Below are 17,901 nucleotides of genomic sequence, written 5' to 3' on the forward strand. Positions count from 1 at the left end.
CATTTTTAACCCTTTTTCATGTCCTGCTTGTAGTTCAGGTTAGGTTGGATCACCTCATCATTTTAAGGAGGCTCAAATTACAACAGCTTCACTAACTGGGTCAGATGATTGAACTCAACTCAGTTTAGTTTAAGGCATCATAATAAAACTAAAATTAGTTCACAGCTCTCCTGAGCAGCAGCTTCTTGGACTACTTGCCCTGTGTGGCCTGACCTACATACTCACTCATAGAGTCCGACCATAAACACCCTATATTATTTACAGAATGTGGCACTGGGAGCTTAACCATTTCATGCATTTATTAATGTGTCCCACACATGCAATGCCAAGTCTGGCTACGCACTTCAACACACCACCAGGAAAATTAAAGCTGTCTTTTTTGATCGCTCAATTTTTTTTCAATTCGATTGAATCATCTGAACAGTTTTATTTTTTATTTTTACACTTTTTATTATTCAATGAAAAACTTTTGAACTTACTGACCTTAAAATATATTCCTATCAGATGAGTAAAACTCCATGCTTTGTTATTATCGCCATCTACTGGTTCAAGTAAAATGTTGCATTGATGGTAAAGAAAGCATGTCTAAGATTTTTTGTTGCAATTAAACCTAATGACCTTTTAGAAGTCCAATTTGTTTTTACAGTGATGTGAAAGAGTCTTTTGCACTTTTCTGATTTCTTTTTTTTGTTTGTTTGTTTGTTTTTTGACAAACCTAAGTATTTCAGATCACAAGGCAAATGGAAATATTAGTCATAGACAACACATATAAACACTAAATAAATTTTTAAAATAAAGGTTGTTATCATCAAAAGGAAAAAAAAAACAAAATAAAAAACATGAGCACCACATTTAACTGTTGGTATGATGTTGTTTTTTTGAAATTCAGTTTATTTTCAAAAGTCCTAAGAATCATCTAGCTATGTCCTGTAAAAATTTAGATAATTGTTAATGTTTTTTGAACTGTTTGGGTGTTTTATTTTTTTTCCTTTTAAAAAAATATTTACTTGTGTTGTTGATCTAAAACAACAGGTGTCATTAACAGTTATTATGATTTGCACAACTACAAAACATACAGTTGGTGGTGAGGATGTTCAACCTTTTCACATGTTTCGATATAGCCTCTTGTATTTAACTATTCAGTAACAATAATTTGACTAAACAATAGCCACATTTGTTCATTGATTTCTAGTCCTGGCTAAAATTAAAAAAGAATGGGGAGAAAAACATTTTTTGCAATTGTTAAAATTTTGAATGACCCCTTAAGCAATACCCTTGTGTGATAACCTTGTATAATAATTCTGCTATTATATATATATATATATATATATATATATAGCCTTTTGACTATTTTAGCTGATGTAACAAGTACCCTTCTCCAATGTGAGATCAATAAAGTCAATCAATCAATCAATCAATCAATCAATCAATCAATCAATCAATCAATCAATCAATCAATCAATCAATCAAGGCGATCACCTTAAATTTACAGAACTGAAGAGAGTTTATAAACATTTTTTGCCGATTATGTCTACATCTCCTTGAAGCTGCCAGACATTCGTAATCTTTTAAAGTGGGCCTTATCTGTAAAGTGACAGATCATCCTTAGTTGATTACTTACTGACCGGATGCAAAGTTTAGCACACTAATAGGCTAACCTCAGAATGAGTATTAAAAACAAATACCCATTGAATGAAATGCAGCAGTCCTTTTTTAAATTTGTTATTTTATTTTAAGTTAACAGGAAGTGTAACCCTGCATAAACCCGCCTGTGCCTTCTGTCCAGAGAAAATTATACGTTAAGAGCATTGCTAAATTATAACACAATCCATGAGCAACTGGTCACACCCCCTGAGCCAAATGTAAAGAACACTGCAGATTTTATTTGGAAATTATTGAAAAGAAAAACACACACAGAAGCTTAACATGAAGACAACCAGGAGAGAAAAAAAAAGCTAGATTTAACTAGAATCTATTACATATTAATACAATATGCCAATTATCACAAAGAAAGATGGATTTTGGGTCCATTCAAACAGACTTTTATCTGTAGAAGAGCTAAAACCATAGGTGTTTAGCGCCAATCCATCCTGGATGTTTTAGATGGTTAAAGAATTGACCTATGTGTCACCCTTTAAACAGAATACAGAGAGACTAGTTTATGATCTGAAAAAATGATTCTCTGCGGTTCTGTGTTTGGTACCTATTGTGGCTTCTTGATCAAATATAGTAAGTAAGAACTCACTGGAAGAAGAAAGCTTTGTCTCTCAGACTTTGAATGCTTAGAATATAACTCTGCCTGACTGAAATAAAACACTCCAGAATCTTTCTAAAGAAGCTGTTCATGCATAGTATTTATTCAAGCCAACAAAAAACCTTGATATTCCGTCTTTATATTTATTTTACTTGTTAACTGTTATTTTGTGATGGAATAAAAACCTGATTTGCATGTTTTTCACGACAGTGTTTATTTATCTTTTTATAATTGTATGACAGTTGTTATAAAGGAAATGTGTCCCTTATCAAAGGTCTTTTTGTCAGTTGCAAAACGAGCAAAAGGGAATGATTTGTGGCTTTGTGGACGGGAGAGATGTCTGCACGTTCCTCCCAACTGCATTTGGCAAGAGTTTTATTTAGCAGGTAACTACGCTAATTATTAGACAAATCAAAAATGTTATATGTCTCAACTGCTACTGCTGCTGGGATTGGCTAAAAGCTTGTCATGGGAGGCAGATGCCACTTGGTAATTTACCCCATCAGCTGAATGTCCCTTCCTTTTTGAGAACACTTTCCATGGGAGCCTTTCCAGATGGATACTGTGTAGAATTCAAATTCAACTACACACTATCAGTCTGGCTCAAGCAAGGTTACTAGACCAGGGTCTTCAATTCCAGACCTTAAGCTCCAGTGTCCTGCCCCTTTAAGATGTGCCTCTACTTCCACACACCTGCATCAAATGGCTAAATTAACTCAATATGCAATCAAGAACTCTATCCGAATGCAATGCCATGATAAGTGCTGTGTTATGACTCAGGCTTCAATGGGGAGTGTTTATTTTTTCCATCGTTGAAAACCATGCCCACTTCCAACCAGAGCAACTCAGCTCACCTCACCTCCTGACTTTATAAGCCCCCAAACAGTGATCTAGTTAGTGCCAAACTTTATGAAAGTCTTTGTGGTAGTGAATTATCCAGCATTCCTTCCTGTCCTGCCTGCCTTTTGTTCCCAGATTTTCCTGTCTTGACTTGCCCTCCCTGGATTCTAGTGATGGATAGATTAGGCCTCATGGAGGGTTTTGGCATATTCCCCAAACTGCATTGATACTGGGTCTGTACTTTGTAACTGTGTTGTACTATACTGCCACCTGCTGGATCTTAAACAACATTGCATCAGAAACATAGATTCAATCGCCTATTCAATTCTATGGTATGTTGTTTTTTTTTTTTATATGTCAATCCAAACTATTTAAGTTTAAAATGTCTTTGATATATTTCAAACTTAAAATAAATACAGTCTATAATGTCAATGTGTCATAATGAGAAAATTAAAGTGAACGTATTGTGGATGTAATGTAGATCGACTGGCCATCAAAACAAGTCCTTGATTCGTCCTTCATTTTTTTTTAATATTTTTTTTATAAAAAAAGATGTTTACAAAGTTGTGGTATTTAGGAAATGTCTTTTTCTTTTTTGAGGAAAGTTATACAAACCTCTTTGTATGGCAAAATGTATGATGGGTCAGCAGTTCTCTGAACTCCCCGATGTCATTGTTGAGAGGGTGGTGACCCTTAATAATAAAACTCAAAACCTGTATTAAATTACCAGAGACTCACAGCTGGACTGGGTGTGCTTCTTTATTTAAACCAGAAGTGTTTCATACAGACATGGGACCCTACCTCTTCCTTTTAAATGATAAGGATGGTTAATGAGTCGCTACAGTCACCTACTCTTGTTGATCCCTCGCTCTAAAGATTGAACATTGAGGAGGTACTTTTATTTATATATGGCAGTTCAGTACAAATAGGACATTTATCCTGCAAAAAAACCCCAAAACATTTATTTGGAATCTGATAGATGAATCTAATTGTTAATATTAGATTAAAATGTTTCACACTGTTGAAACATGTTTTCGCCATAAAAAAATGTCTGGACGCAAAGAACTCTGTCTTTGTTTCTTTAACATTTGCTAATCCAAAGTGTTTCTTATAAGCATTCCTGCCTTAATTCTCGGATCCAAGGTCTTTCTGATCACTACAGTCTGACTTTAACAGAGAGATTCATTTTGCCATTCACTACATTTGATTAACTTGCATATTCAGTGGTTCTTTTTCAGAATGCCAAAAGGCCAAGGGCTGTCCAGATCTAAAGAGGGCTAAAGAGTTGATTTCCTTCTCATATAAGTGCCCTTATTGTTGACTCTGTGAATGGTAAAGAAACGGGAGCTAGAAGCTACAATTTTTTTCAGATTAAGTCCTGCTAATGACTTGATTATTTGACTCTGGAGTGCTGACACAGACAAGTTGTTGGCCACTTGAAGACCCCTATCCTAGATGATATTTGCTGTAAAGCAACAATGCTAAAAGCTGCTCTACTGTGCAGCACTGCTGCCTCCCAGCACATATGAAAGCCTGTTTATTTGCACCAGCAATAAAAGTGTACTTTATTCAATAACAAGACCACCAATACTATTAGATCAAATTGCACATCAGAGATTTGAGGACCAGGACTTAGACCTCTCACTCAAAGCAAACCCTTTTCAGAGGAATCCCTTTAAATATATTCTGTATGTCAATGTTTTACTAAATATTTGATAGATTTTACCAAGACCTTGAGAATGTTTGGAGAACTACTGATTTAAAACCACCAAAATATTACAATAAATGTCTAGCTCCCAAAAATGTAGAAAGAGAGATGGCTGAAGATCTGTTATATAAAATACAGCAGATTTGCTTAGCAGAACATAATATAATTTATCTTTACTTACCCACTACCCGAAGCTGAGCTTGACTTTTTGCTTTCCCGGATAAAAACTCCACCACACCGCTCATGTCAGGGGTGGTTTGGCGGAGGGTCAGCCTGTGCACCGTTCCCATCTTCTCCAGGCGTATCCGAGAGCTTGGCTGCAGGGGCTCCCCATTCAGACTCCAAACCGGGGATCTAAGGACAGGGGATGAGACCTCGCACTCAAAGCAGGCCTCCTCGTTGGCCGGGACCTCCACATCTCTCAGCTCCCGGACCATCAACAAAGACTGGGCTTGGCGAGTCCAGAGAAGCAGAAGGAAAACATTAACTGGGTTTTCATAAATGAAACCTCTATTAAAAGTGTTTATAAATTTTAAACGATAAAAAAATATGAATTAAACAATTACCAATATATACCATTTCACATAAAACCAAAAACAAACATTTCACTGTACAAAACAAAACAACTGTATCAAAAAAAAGAAGTGCAGTTAATGCGTTTACCTTCCACAGTCAGTTTGGCAGAGCATGTATATTCTCCAACCTGCACACTATATGTGCCTTCATCGTCCAAGGCCACCTGCTGGATGATCAGTTTGCGGTAGCAGCCTTCGCTTGAGATCTCAAAGCGTTCAGAGGGCAGGATAACATTGCTGCCTTTGTACCAGCGGATGCTACATCTTGGGTTCGACACCGTGCAGTCCAGGATGACTCGGCTCTTCTCCAGGGCAGTCGTATCTTGCAGGGGTTTTACAATGTTGACCGGAAGCTCTGAAAGGGGAAAAGAAAAAGTAGCTATTAACTTCTAATTGCCTGATTTTTCTGGGCTTTTTGTTTTTGTCTTTTGGTTTTCTAATTTATTCCTAATTTAGAGTTAGTATTTTTGTCTTCTTATCCCAGTCGGCCTCGGCAGATGAGTGTGGTTCTGCTGGAGGTTTCTTCCTAATAAAAGTTAGTTTTTCTCTCCACTGTCGCTACAAGCACGCTGTGAGGGATTACCTTCGATTCAATGAGGCGATACAATCAACTGGTTTTCCTTAACCAGAAAAAATTGAATCAAAATGAGTGTATGATCTGGTTGAACTGCAAAGTGCCTTGAGATGACATTGCGCTATATAAATAAACTGAATTGAATTAATCAAATACATTGAACCTTAGAGCAAATCAAACATCACACTGTGATGGTAATATTACACGATGAAGATTATAGCTACCAGAATAGTTTTAGTATTCTATAGCAAGCTACCAATTCACCAAGCAATCTTTTAGCAATGAAATGTTCTCTTTTTTCTTTACCCTAAAAAAGGGAAATAACCTTTGAGTCTTTTCATATTTGTAGATTCAGGAGGGTGGCACTTCAAACTTTTGTTTTAGCAAAGTAATGCTAATATCGCTACAAGGATAGCTAAGATTATAAAAACATTCCTTTTTCGTCAGCTAGCGTAAGTATAATTGTATATTATAAGTATAATTTATAGTATATTTGTATTGCGTTGCTATCTTACAGATGAATTCTTGTATATTTTGACTAAAAACCCAGAAACAACTTGCAAGTCTGGTTTCAGATTTGAAACCTTTTATGAAAGTTAAACTGGTTCTATATTTCGCTGCAGTTTGACATGTAATTGCTAAATAAACTGTGGAGCAGCATGAAACATTATATGAAAGGTCAATGAATTATCAGCTTTAGTTCTGCTATGTCCCTGCATTCCATTTCCTCTGCTCACCAGAACATGAAACCCAAGTCTCTCAATCTATGAATACATTTAGAACCTACTAAAGAAACTGACACTTAAAATGGGAATACATATTTTGCTCTCAGCAGATTTATGGCCTGTTAAGAGACACATGGTTAGTTCTGACCATAGACTTTATTTAAGAAATATTTATTGACTATATCAATACAAAACAGGGAAAATACTGCAAGCTATTTCGTTTAAATAGATTCCAATACAATATTATCACACAGATATCTCTGTGATGTTAAAGAAGGCAATGCATTCTGGGAAAATGACATATGCTAGGTCCTGTGGCACTAACTCTGTTTAGCCAAAACAGCAATAAGTAACTTTAAACCTCATCGGTTTGAACTGCAGGGCGTTGAAATTTAAGGCATTTGGCTGGATTTATTAACCAGTTATACCTATAATTATTTAGCCCAGATGGGATTTCTTTACTGTCATTAAAGTGTCAGAGTCTTGGTTTGTTAGTTCCTGTTTTTCTTGGTTTTCCATTTGTTTTCCTCTGCTGCCCTCTTGTGTCCTCTTTCCCTTGCTCTGTTTTCTGTTCTGCCCTCACCTGTTTTCAATTCCTTCGTTAGCCCTCTCTTTGTCTCTGTTCTCTTTAAAAGCCCTCCCTCTTCAGTTCCTGTTTGCTGGATCCTCGTCTAACATCTGCCTGCCTTCCTCGTCTCTCCCTGGCTCCTAGAGTTTTGGTTTACTCCTGACGTCTCCTTGGTTCTGGTGCGTTTGTTGTTTTCTGTTGGATTTTGATCCCAGCCCCTGGTCCTGTGAACCTTAATAAACCCACTTTAATTCACCTCTGCCAACTGGTCTCTGCATTTGGGTCCTCCAACAAACACCGCTTTCATGACATAAAGCACTTTACACTACATTCAGTCATTCACCCATTCAAGCACACAGTCACTAACACCACCAGGCCCTCTGGCCACCCTCAGTAGACAATAAAGGTAAAGTGCTTTGCCCAAGGACACAACGACACTGAAAGCTGGAGCTTGAACCGTCAACCCTTCAATTTCAGGGCAAACTCCTACACCCGATGCCACTGTCGCCCCCCTGTGCAGAGAAACCTCAGCTGTGCCACTGCCATCAACACCTTTGTTTATAGATGTTGGAGCTTGGCCTGTTTTTCAGTGTAGTCCTGTTTCTCCGATTGTAACTAACAGTAACTAACCCAACCCTTTGATTTCAGGGCAAACTCCTACACCCGATGCCACTGTTGCCCCATAAAAAGGGAGTATATAGAAAAGAAATGAAAAAGAAAAGAATACCCCTATATTGTCCTTCACTGGGGAAATGATGGTGTATGAGCAGCACAGTTACAGGCATTATAGTGAATAGGTAACATGAGTGCAGTGAAAAAGGTTAAAAATAAAAAGGACTATGGGCAGAAAGAACCCTAACTCAACCCTAACTCTGAACAGTATTGAATAGAAATACTGTGCAGTTACTATACTGCAACACTGAGATGTGCAAAATGACAGCAGCATGTTAGTATTATAAACAGACTAAAAAATTAACCGTGCAAATATCAGCTGTTTTTAGCTTTGTAAATTTAGGGTGCAGCAATGTGCCACTGAAGATTTGCAGTTCAGCAACAGCTTTCTGCATGGGTTGGGAGACATTGTCTAACTAAAAAGAATAAAGTTGTAATGTCTCTAACGATCCCACTGTGTTCAGCACTTACTAAATCTTGAAGTGAATGTCTGTTGAACATCCATCCTTAAATTTGCTTCACTGCAGTGTTTATTAACCATTTCATAAAAGAGAGCGACTTTTTATTATTGTATAAACAGCATGAAAAACTGTCACAAAGGAACAACATTATGGATCTCAAAGTTTGGCTCCTTTAATAATGATAAAGTCATTTAAGAGGAAATCTGACTTTTTATATTTTTAAAATTACGGAATCACTTTGAATATATAATAGCCACCAGAAGGGGTAATTAATAACGGTAATTAAGATATAATTACAGAGTTCTAATATAAATTAAAATATCAAACATTTATTTCACAAGTTGTCTCTATTTGCTTCTTTGGTTACCTTCCACTTCCAGGTAAGCAACAGATTCAACGCTTCTGGCAACAAACTTGATCTCCCCAGAGTCTTCTGGTCGCACATTACACATAAGAAGAAAGTGTTTTGTTCCTGAAAACAGTAATAATAAAAAAAAGAAAATTGTATATATGTAATATTATAGTAAAAAAAAAAATCAAACCTACTATATATTTTCATGTTTACCTTCCTGGCGGATCTTGATGGTGCTGGTGGGTTGTATCCGCTCCCCATTTTTATACCATTCCCCTGGAACATCCTCTACAGAGATCTCACACACAAACACAGCATTTTGATCTTCCTGGATGTCCAGATCTTCAAGGTCCTGCAGAACCAGTAGCTCACGCTCTACAGATACCATTCACAGAAAAAAAAAGCAAATAACACAAATATCAGTACCAATAACTACTTGTTGAAGTTTTCTTACTGTTACCTTTTTCGTGGTGAAAGATTTCTAGGTGTGAAAAGATACCAGGTGCCAATGCTACCCAGTCCAGAATGTAGTACCAGATAAATGTCAATAGATGGAAGTGCTGGGCTACACACTATTCATTCATAAATTCATTTATTACAATGTAAAAATCCATTGTTAAATTACAGGGAGTAATAAGAAGAAATTTTTTTAAATAATTTTGCATCTTTTTCACCAATTAGCAAAAATCACAATCAATAGCAAACTTACAATTATGTCATTATAAATATTCACCCAATCTAAACTAATAAGACTATGTATTAAACATCATGTTTTAACTACAATTTAAATGACATTGTAGCTACTGAAAGAGATTCTTCCAAACAAAATGTCATTTCAATGTTTACTGTAGCTATAAAGCATATTCTTATTCAGGTAAAAAGATCCCAAAGGATTGTCAAGAACCAGTTCAGTGGAAAAATGATCTAAAAATAAGTAAAAACTTCTTAAATTAAGTGTATTTACCCTTAATTAGAGTAGGTAAATGAGATAGTTTGCCAATGGAATGAGTAGTTTTACTCTTAAAATAAGATAATTAGATAATATGCACTTAAAATAAGACAATGCAATTGTGTTTTCTTATTTTAAGAGTAAATTGTCTTGGTCTATTGGCAAAATGTCTCTTTTACCTCCTCAATCTAAGAAAAAATGCACTTATTTTAAGAAAAAATAACTTTTTTAGATTTTGATTTTTTCCAGTGTTGGCTTTGCTCATTGTGTTAGTCAAGTAATCAAACTAACAGTTTGTTGCATATTCAGCATTGATCATTGTAAAGAAGTTAATGCTGTTAAATTTCAAGAAGGGCGTTTAGTTAGAAGTAACTTGTTTCATACAGAAATCACACAGTCAAGGAATAAAATCCCCAGAGGACAGGATGGGTCATTGTATCCCCACCCATCCCAACACTGAAAAAGAATGTTTCCAGCTTCTATTTTCATTTGGTGAAGTAGCGATTGAACTATGCATTACATTGGCATCAAAATACCATTGTCTGCGATATCAGTATCATAAAGAACTGTTAGCCATATCTGTTAGCTAATCTATTCAAAGTGTCACAAATTCACACTTCAGATGCCAAGATCATTTTTAGTCTGTTGGATGTGGTGTCATCACAGTACAGATTATAGTGCTCTTCTTTCCAGCTGTCACAAAAGGTGTTAAAAGAAAGAGATCTGAAAAGAACGTATCATGATTGGTTCTTATATTGCAATTACAATATTTACTAAAAAAAAAATATCATAAGATAAATTTACAGGGTTAAAATGAGGTACAAACAGACATATTGGAATACATACATGGTTGATATGAGTTTTGTCTTCAGTGGAGGCAAGTACTATTAGACTGAAAGTAACACATTCCCTGTTGTTTAAATCACATTTAAAATGTTTCACTAGTGGTTCACGATAGTGATTCATCCTGTAGCCTGTGGGTCGTTGGTTTGCACACCTCTATTGTTATGATCTTGGCAAGACACTGCCTACAATGTCTGCTGGCGGTGGCCAGAGGGCCTGTCATGCAGATTTTATGGCAGACTCACTTATGTAAGTGACTGAATGTGGTGTAAAGTAATTTGGAGTCCTTTGGCTTATTAAAGCACTAGATAAGTACAGTTCATTTACCATTCAGCTGACTTATGCAATGTTAACATTTAGCTAATACAGCTTCTTTAAAATATTCCATACGGGATTGTTCCATTGTGGACATTTTTGCTTTCCTTAGAAATTCCTATAAGCATTTTCAACATCATAGAATCATACAACGGAGAAAATACTGCTAAATTGTGAGGTATGAACAAAGGAGGTGATAGCGTACCGTAGATCTCCACTCTGCAGGATGTAGAAGCATCGCCAGCGTCACACGTGTACATGCCAGAGTCACAGGTATTACACTTCATTATCTGAAGAAAGCGTTTCCTTCCCATTGCATAAATTCGTACATCTTTGCTTGGCTTGATTTCTGCCCCATCCTGACAAGAACATTTCAAAATTAAAAAGTTAAAATTTCTGCTTAAAAAGAGCAGAAATGAACTGTCCTTTTAATTCAAATGACATCTAATATCAAAATTAATGTCCCAAAAAATCTAAACTTTTTCATCTTTTAATGGAGTCTTTATTCAAACAAATCTACCACCAAATATTTTCTTTGAGTGCGTTTTGTAAACAGTTTTCTCATAAGCTATCTTTTTATTAAAATCATAATTAAAATAAGTATGAGGGACTACAAAAAGAAGTAAACAAAGCACTACCTTTATCCATTTGACATCAACGTTGTGTCTTGACAGCTCACATTCGAAAGAGATAACAGATCCATCAGGGACTCTCTGGTTCTCCAGCTTCCTAAAGATAGTCACTGGGGGCTCTGATAAAGAAAAGGATTGCTTATTTAAACAACAAAAACCTGCTATCTATATCAACTTATCTATGTAGTATATATGGACCAAATGAATCCTTTAAATTTCATGAAATGCTCACAGGGATAATAGACACTGATTGACAGAGGCATGGGGAGAATTATTCTGTGAGTTGGGGTTAAAGCGGTACCTGAGTGAAAGATGGAGTAGAGCCAAAGCTTTTTAATGAATCGTTCAAGGCTATTTTCTTTGTGTTTGTAACGTGAGCCTGGATAAAGGCAACGTTAGAAGAGCTGTCACTCCATTCTATTATCATGCATGCAATGGTTGCCATTTGGTCACAATTGAGTGGATAACTTCAGCTGTCAGTCTGGGGTCACTGCCTATTTTGCATAAAGGCAGATTTGGACATAATCAGTCATGATGGACCTAAATTGCTGATATGTCTGAAAAAGCACAGTTGGCATAAATGGTTGCATCCCAAGTGGAATCATAAAGTAGAATAGGATAGAATATAGGATTATAGCATACTATATTCAGTTGAATCCATTAGTAAAGGTCAGCAGACACAGAGGAGGCCTCTTCAGACGGCATTACCAGCTGATGATGGAGTTGTACAGAGGTTGCTTTGTGACTTTAAATTAGGTTGGTTATCAGGTTATCATACTGTGAAAATTCTTGGCATGTGGGACAAGTTGGAGCCAAGACCTGGACACATTTCTTAACCCAAAAAACAAAACAAATGAAAAACAATCTAAAAAATGTTTTGCATTTCCCCATTCTTATGAATATTCTGCCTTTCTGCAGATAATTGAAGTTCATGGAACACATATTTGAGTATGTTATCCCGCCTCACATCCTAATATCTTCAGCTTTATCTATAAAGCCCACTTTTAACAACAGACTGTGTTCAGACCTGATCTAAAAAAGATGTGCTGCAAAAAAAAAAAAAAGTTAAACACAACATTAAAAGACCAGACTGTGTCTTACCACCTGGGCTTCACGCTGGCTTCATAGGTTCAGCTGTAGTAACTGCAGCTATTTGCACAGCACCGACTCTTATATTAGAGGGGAGGGAAATATGAAAACAAATAGTGGAGGAAACAATGAACACTTGTGCTGGGTTTTGTGAATAGTCAGTTGTTCTTTTCCTCAAGCATGGCCAGAAATGTGCATTTTGTTGTTCTCTAGACCCCTGACTATCCTGGCAAAATTGGTATTTACTTTCTATTCCACACTGAATTTTAATTGTCTTTAGTGTTGTGACTCTTCTACAGTTTTTTAAGGGGTCTGGGAATCTGTTTGATTCACTAATGACACACCGTAATTTTCCATCTTCAGGGCAATAAGGGATATTTCTATTCTATCCCATTGTTAATAATAAAGCAACACTTTTTTCATCAATAGGCAAACTTCTCTGATTTTTATTTCTTTTTCTGGCGTCTATGAGCCAACCCGTTGTCCCTATTGGAGAGGTCTGTAGCCACTGTTTAAAGTAAAGCTTAGATCTAACCAGTTTATTCCCTAGGGTGTGTTATTAGTCAATAGAAACAGAGACAAGCAATGTTAAGGATGTACTAGCAATGGTTTAGCCCCTAAAGAGTAAAGGAGGAATTTATGTTGGGGGTTCCTGGTTGATGGTTACTTAATTAGTCTTAATAAAAAAAAATATGCAAAAGATGTTTTCATTAACTTCATAGCTTAAATCCCTCAGACACCTGGAGAACAACATTGCAGTTCAAACCTGACACAAAAGCTTAGCAGTGTGGTATATGCAATGCGTTGCAGTGAGGAATACTGGGACTCAACATCTAAGAAACTACACAGCATCTAAATAAGTAGATGGCATATGGGAGGAAGGAAGGATAGTGACAGATGAAGGATGCATCTGTTTTAAAGCCAACAATTTGCACATTTTGACCAGGGAAGACCAGTAGTCACATTGAGAACTTTTTCTGTCAAACATTTAATAAAAAAAGTATCTGTTACGCTTATTTTTGCACTACTCTACACAGTTTGTGTAGTTATTATTTTATGAATATCTAAATTATATGATTTGTATTTGAGGGCTGCTCTGGGCGCAGTGGGTAGCAGTGCTGCCTTGCAGCAAGAAGGTTTCGGGTTTGATTGCTCAGGGTATTTCTGCATGGAGTTTGCATGTTCTCCCTGAGCATGCGTGTGTTCTCTCCGGGTACTCCGGCTTCCTCCCACAGTCCAAAAACATGACTGTTAGGTCAATTGGCTTCTCTAAACAGATCTATATGGATGGAAGGATGGATGGATTTCTACTTGAAGTTAAAATAAAAGAAGCAAACTGAGGGTGAACAGTGGTAGAGAGTTTGAGCATTTCTGCCAAGTTAAAGGAGAAGTTCACTTTTTAACACTTTAAGCCCATTTTCTGTAGTGTCCAGGATGAAATCGAATGATCGACACCAAAATTTTGACATTTGGTCCTGTCTCTGCTTTTTGGCTCATGCAGAATCACCCCCTGGCTGCTTTAGAATGGCTTCCATAGAGCATGTCCGATAATGTCCTTAAAACAACCTTAAACATTCTTTTTTTAAAATATGCTACTCACCGGGTCGTCAGCGCTGTTCAATGACGTTCCAAAAAAAGTTTCGTAAAGAAAAAACGTTCCTGTAGTGTTTTATTTAGCATTTTGTAAATCCCATTGAGTTCTGTAGGAATAGTCAATATTCCCCTGCCACCGGAAACGGAAATGGGGCCTGTTTACACAGTTGTAGTCTTTTCGCTTCACTCTGTGTACTCCGACGTCGAGGTGCTAACGTCTCTGTTAAACACTTTAAAAAACTCTGAAAATGGAATACGAAAGGTGGATTCTTGATTCTCGACGTTGGAGTACACAGAGTGAAGCGAAAAGACTACAACTGTGTAAACAGGCCCCATTTCCGTTTCCGGTGGCAGCGGAATATTGACTATTCCAACAGAACTCAATGGGATTTACAAAATGCTAAATAAAACACTACAGGAACGTTTTTTCTTTACGAAACTTTTTTTGGAACGTCATTGAACAGCGCTGACGACCCGGTGAGTAGCATATTTTTAAAAAAGAACGTTTAAGGTTGTTTTAAGGACATTATCGGACATGCTCTATGGAAGCCATTCTAAAGCAGCCAGGGGGGTGATTCTGCATGAGCCAAAAAGCAGAGACAGGACCAATTGTCAAAATTTTGGTGTCGATCATTCGATTTCATCCTGGACACTACAGAAAATGGGCTTAAAGTGTTAAAAAGTGAACTTCTCCTTTAAGGAAGAAGCCTTTGGTTAGCACTACAATTAGCTTTAGTGGACATAGAACCTGGCTGGAAAACAGTACAGAATGAGAGCCTGTGAGCGTAAATGTGCAACGTATCGGCCGGGAGAAGTTAAACTTGGAGCCATTACAAATAAAATAGCAAACAAACTTCACATTTCTTCTATCTGGGAACTGACAAGCAACATGGGCTGTGTTCGATTTTTGCGGCTGCGTCCCGCAAAGAACCCAATCTACAAGGACTGGATCTTTGGGATGCTGTGAATATAAGCAGGCTGGAAGAGTTCAGCTATAGATTCAAATAGGTCGAGCCTTCTTCAGCTGTCATGGCCCCTCAGTCAGCATAAGCTCTGTCGCCTAGCAACTGTGACAGTTTATGCACAAAGCAGGTGAAGAATGGATGCTGAACTTTTCACTACTGCTCTGTTTGCTAGTTTGGATTCTGAGCAGCTTCAGCAGCAGTAATGTCATTGCAGATATCAGATTGTAGTCCCCACACTGCACTGATATTTGAATCCATTCTTCTATGTCAGCCAAACATATTTGCAGATCTTTCAATAAACCAAACATTACCCTCCACACATCAGACTTACTAACCATTAAAAATAATGATTTTCCTTAATTTAAGACAACAGGAGGGTATTGTATTAAACTGCATTTACAATATTCCCCACTGTTCGTCTCCATTTCTCTTTTTCCTCTGAGCAAGAAGCAGCCGGCTTGCTTGGACTCGCAATTAATCACTGGATACCCTAAGCTACGAAGGATAGGAAGTATGCAGTGGACCTTTCCTGCCGTCATGGCAAAAAGACTTGCTTTAAATCCAAACAGGCCATGGCGCCGCGCTATGACGTCATTGGCCAACGAATGTGGCCTTCGGAGGACACATTTGAACAGTCATGGCCTCTAGGCTTTAAACGTTTTGATGCATCTACAGAGGTCCTTTATGTGTTCTAACCTGTCAAGAAAAACTGTGGTTTCACTACTTCCCAGTCAAGTCTGAATAAGACTATTACTTTTACTATTACTGTAGTAATTTTATGTTAGCTATTGTACATTTATTTGCTATAACAACAAAAGTAGATGTCGGTTCTCTTTTATGATCTAAGTCGATGGTTCCCAACCAGAATGTTTTAGGTGTTTCCTTGTTGCCTCACACCAGAAAAGAATGCATGATTGACAGATTCCTGTAGCATTTGATTGAAGATGAGGAGCCCTTATTTGAATCAGTTGTGCTGTAAGAGAGACATATCTAATAGTTGCAGGGTGGAGGTCCTTAAGGAGCATCGTTAGGAACCACTGATCTAAGTGATGTACTATTTATCTCAATATCACATTACTCTGTCTGTCTCTAAGTTGCCTACCCTTCACAACAAGCCTTGCAGAGGTTTTCAGATTCTCTACAGAGAACACAAAGGTCCCCGTGTCTTCCACTGAAAGGTTGGAGATGGTCAGGCTGTGAACTTCTCCTTTGGCGCTCATACGGAAGTGATTCGTCGGCTTAAGCTGGATTCCATTTCTGATCCAGGTTCCTGGGACATTGGAATGAGAGAGCTCCACTTCAAAGGATGCTGTTTCTCTCTCTGTTGTTTTAATATCAGTTAGCCCCCTCTTGATTGTGACTTTTCTTGCTGTAAGAAACCAGAACACAGAAAAGAAGGACAAATGGACCATGGATATAGGTCTTCCTGATCAACCAGAACATTGTCAATGCATGAAGCTCTGTGGTTTATTTTTTTTTACAGAATGGGCCTGGCATCCAACACCAGACTGAATTTAGCCATTTGATCCATAGAGCTTTGTACACAATCCAGCTTTGAATTTGCCAAGTTTTTCATTTATTGTATCACAGGCAAACATTCCCAGTGGAAAAAAAAGGAGTGTTAATTTTGGAGACCTGATGACAACAACCCTAGATTTGAAGGCCAGGGTGTAAATTTAGATGCAGTGAGGGAAGATCGAAATTCATAGGATGTGCCAACAGTGGCCTGAAGTCCTTACTTTCTCCTTCCCACCTGCACAAGTGTTGAAAGAGCAGCCTTTAATTCATCCCCTTGCCTGCAAATCACAGGGCTAAGAAACATAAGCAAAATGAAACCCTTGGATAAGAGCATCGTAATTACTAGAAGATGTTTGATTGAGTGTTAAGTTCAAAACAAAGACGTTTTACTTCTCTAGAAACTCTTGAAAGAAGAAAATAAATCTTAATTCTTTATTTATTTACAGATTAATCTTTAAAATCTATGTGCTAACAGACATTATATGCAATGTGTTCTCTTTGGAGTTTGATTACATGGCTACCCTGCTCTGTGTCTTGGCTTTGTTAGGGTATCACCTGTTGGTTACCATCATTTCCCAGGGCATAGTGCCCCTGTCCCCAGTAAACTTAAACTACATCTACGCAATTAATTGAGATCTGCCCTCACAGGAAGCAGGGACTGTAGGTGTAACCAACGGGCAGTTGTCAGTAACGAAGGTAAACAAACAACAACAGGACATAGTGAGAACGAGTGGACACTCACGCTCCACGGTGAGCTGGGCTTGTGTGCGGTCATGAAGAGTTTCGCAGCTGTAGGTGCCTCGGTCAGACAGAGTCACTTTCTGAATAGTGAGGGTGTGATTTAGGCCGTTTTGTTTCAGGGTGTACTTGGCCCCGGGATGGATCAGGACCCCTTGTCTCATCCACTGCACGTCTGCTGTATCTAGACTCACCTCCACCTCGAGAATTGCCTCACTGTACTCTTCAGCTACTACTGCCGACATTTTCTTCGTAAACAGCGCCTGTTGCTCTTCACAAAGACAGGGATTAAAGGATAGCTGCCATTATTGTTTTGTAGAGTGTAGAGGTGCATGGCAAATAATTGTACAGATGTTTTATATTATAATGTCTTATTCAGCAAGCTGTGCTTTAACTTTCTAAGGTTTAATCTGGGTCATTTATATAAGGCCCATTCTCAAAAAAAGTAATCTCAATGTACTATACACACATATCCAGTTTATATACAGAAACGTATAAGTAAATAGGAAAGTAAAACTTTATTTATATAT

General features: G+C 37.5%; 1 protein-coding gene across 16 annotated transcripts in view; it reads right to left on the bottom strand.

Annotated features, from left to right (window-relative positions):
• The window catches only part of LOC107092720 (obscurin-like protein 1), a 59,060-nt gene that overhangs the window by 1,561 nt on the left and 39,598 nt on the right, over positions 1 to 17,901 (bottom strand). For 15 of the 16 annotated variants that reach the window (XM_015387335.1, XM_015387331.1, XM_015387334.1 and 12 more), the window contains 8 exons: positions 17,376 to 17,642; positions 16,218 to 16,484; positions 11,475 to 11,587; positions 11,042 to 11,195; positions 8,943 to 9,104; positions 8,745 to 8,849; positions 5,466 to 5,732; positions 4,984 to 5,253 (listed from right to left, as the gene is read on the bottom strand). In XM_015387335.1, the coding sequence (XP_015242821.1) occupies positions 4,984 to 5,253; positions 5,466 to 5,732; positions 8,745 to 8,849; positions 8,943 to 9,104; positions 11,042 to 11,195; positions 11,475 to 11,587; positions 16,218 to 16,484; positions 17,376 to 17,642 (1,605 nt within the window). The remainder of the gene's footprint in view (positions 1 to 4,983; positions 5,254 to 5,465; positions 5,733 to 8,744; positions 8,850 to 8,942; positions 9,105 to 11,041; positions 11,196 to 11,474; positions 11,588 to 16,217; positions 16,485 to 17,375; positions 17,643 to 17,901) is intronic. The other variant, XR_001481586.1, reaches the window with a different exon arrangement.

The sequence above is a fragment of the Cyprinodon variegatus genome, unplaced genomic scaffold (genome assembly GCF_000732505.1).
Source record: "Cyprinodon variegatus isolate N-32 unplaced genomic scaffold, C_variegatus-1.0 Scaffold391, whole genome shotgun sequence".
In the NCBI taxonomy this organism is placed as follows: domain Eukaryota; kingdom Metazoa; phylum Chordata; class Actinopteri; order Cyprinodontiformes; family Cyprinodontidae; genus Cyprinodon; species Cyprinodon variegatus.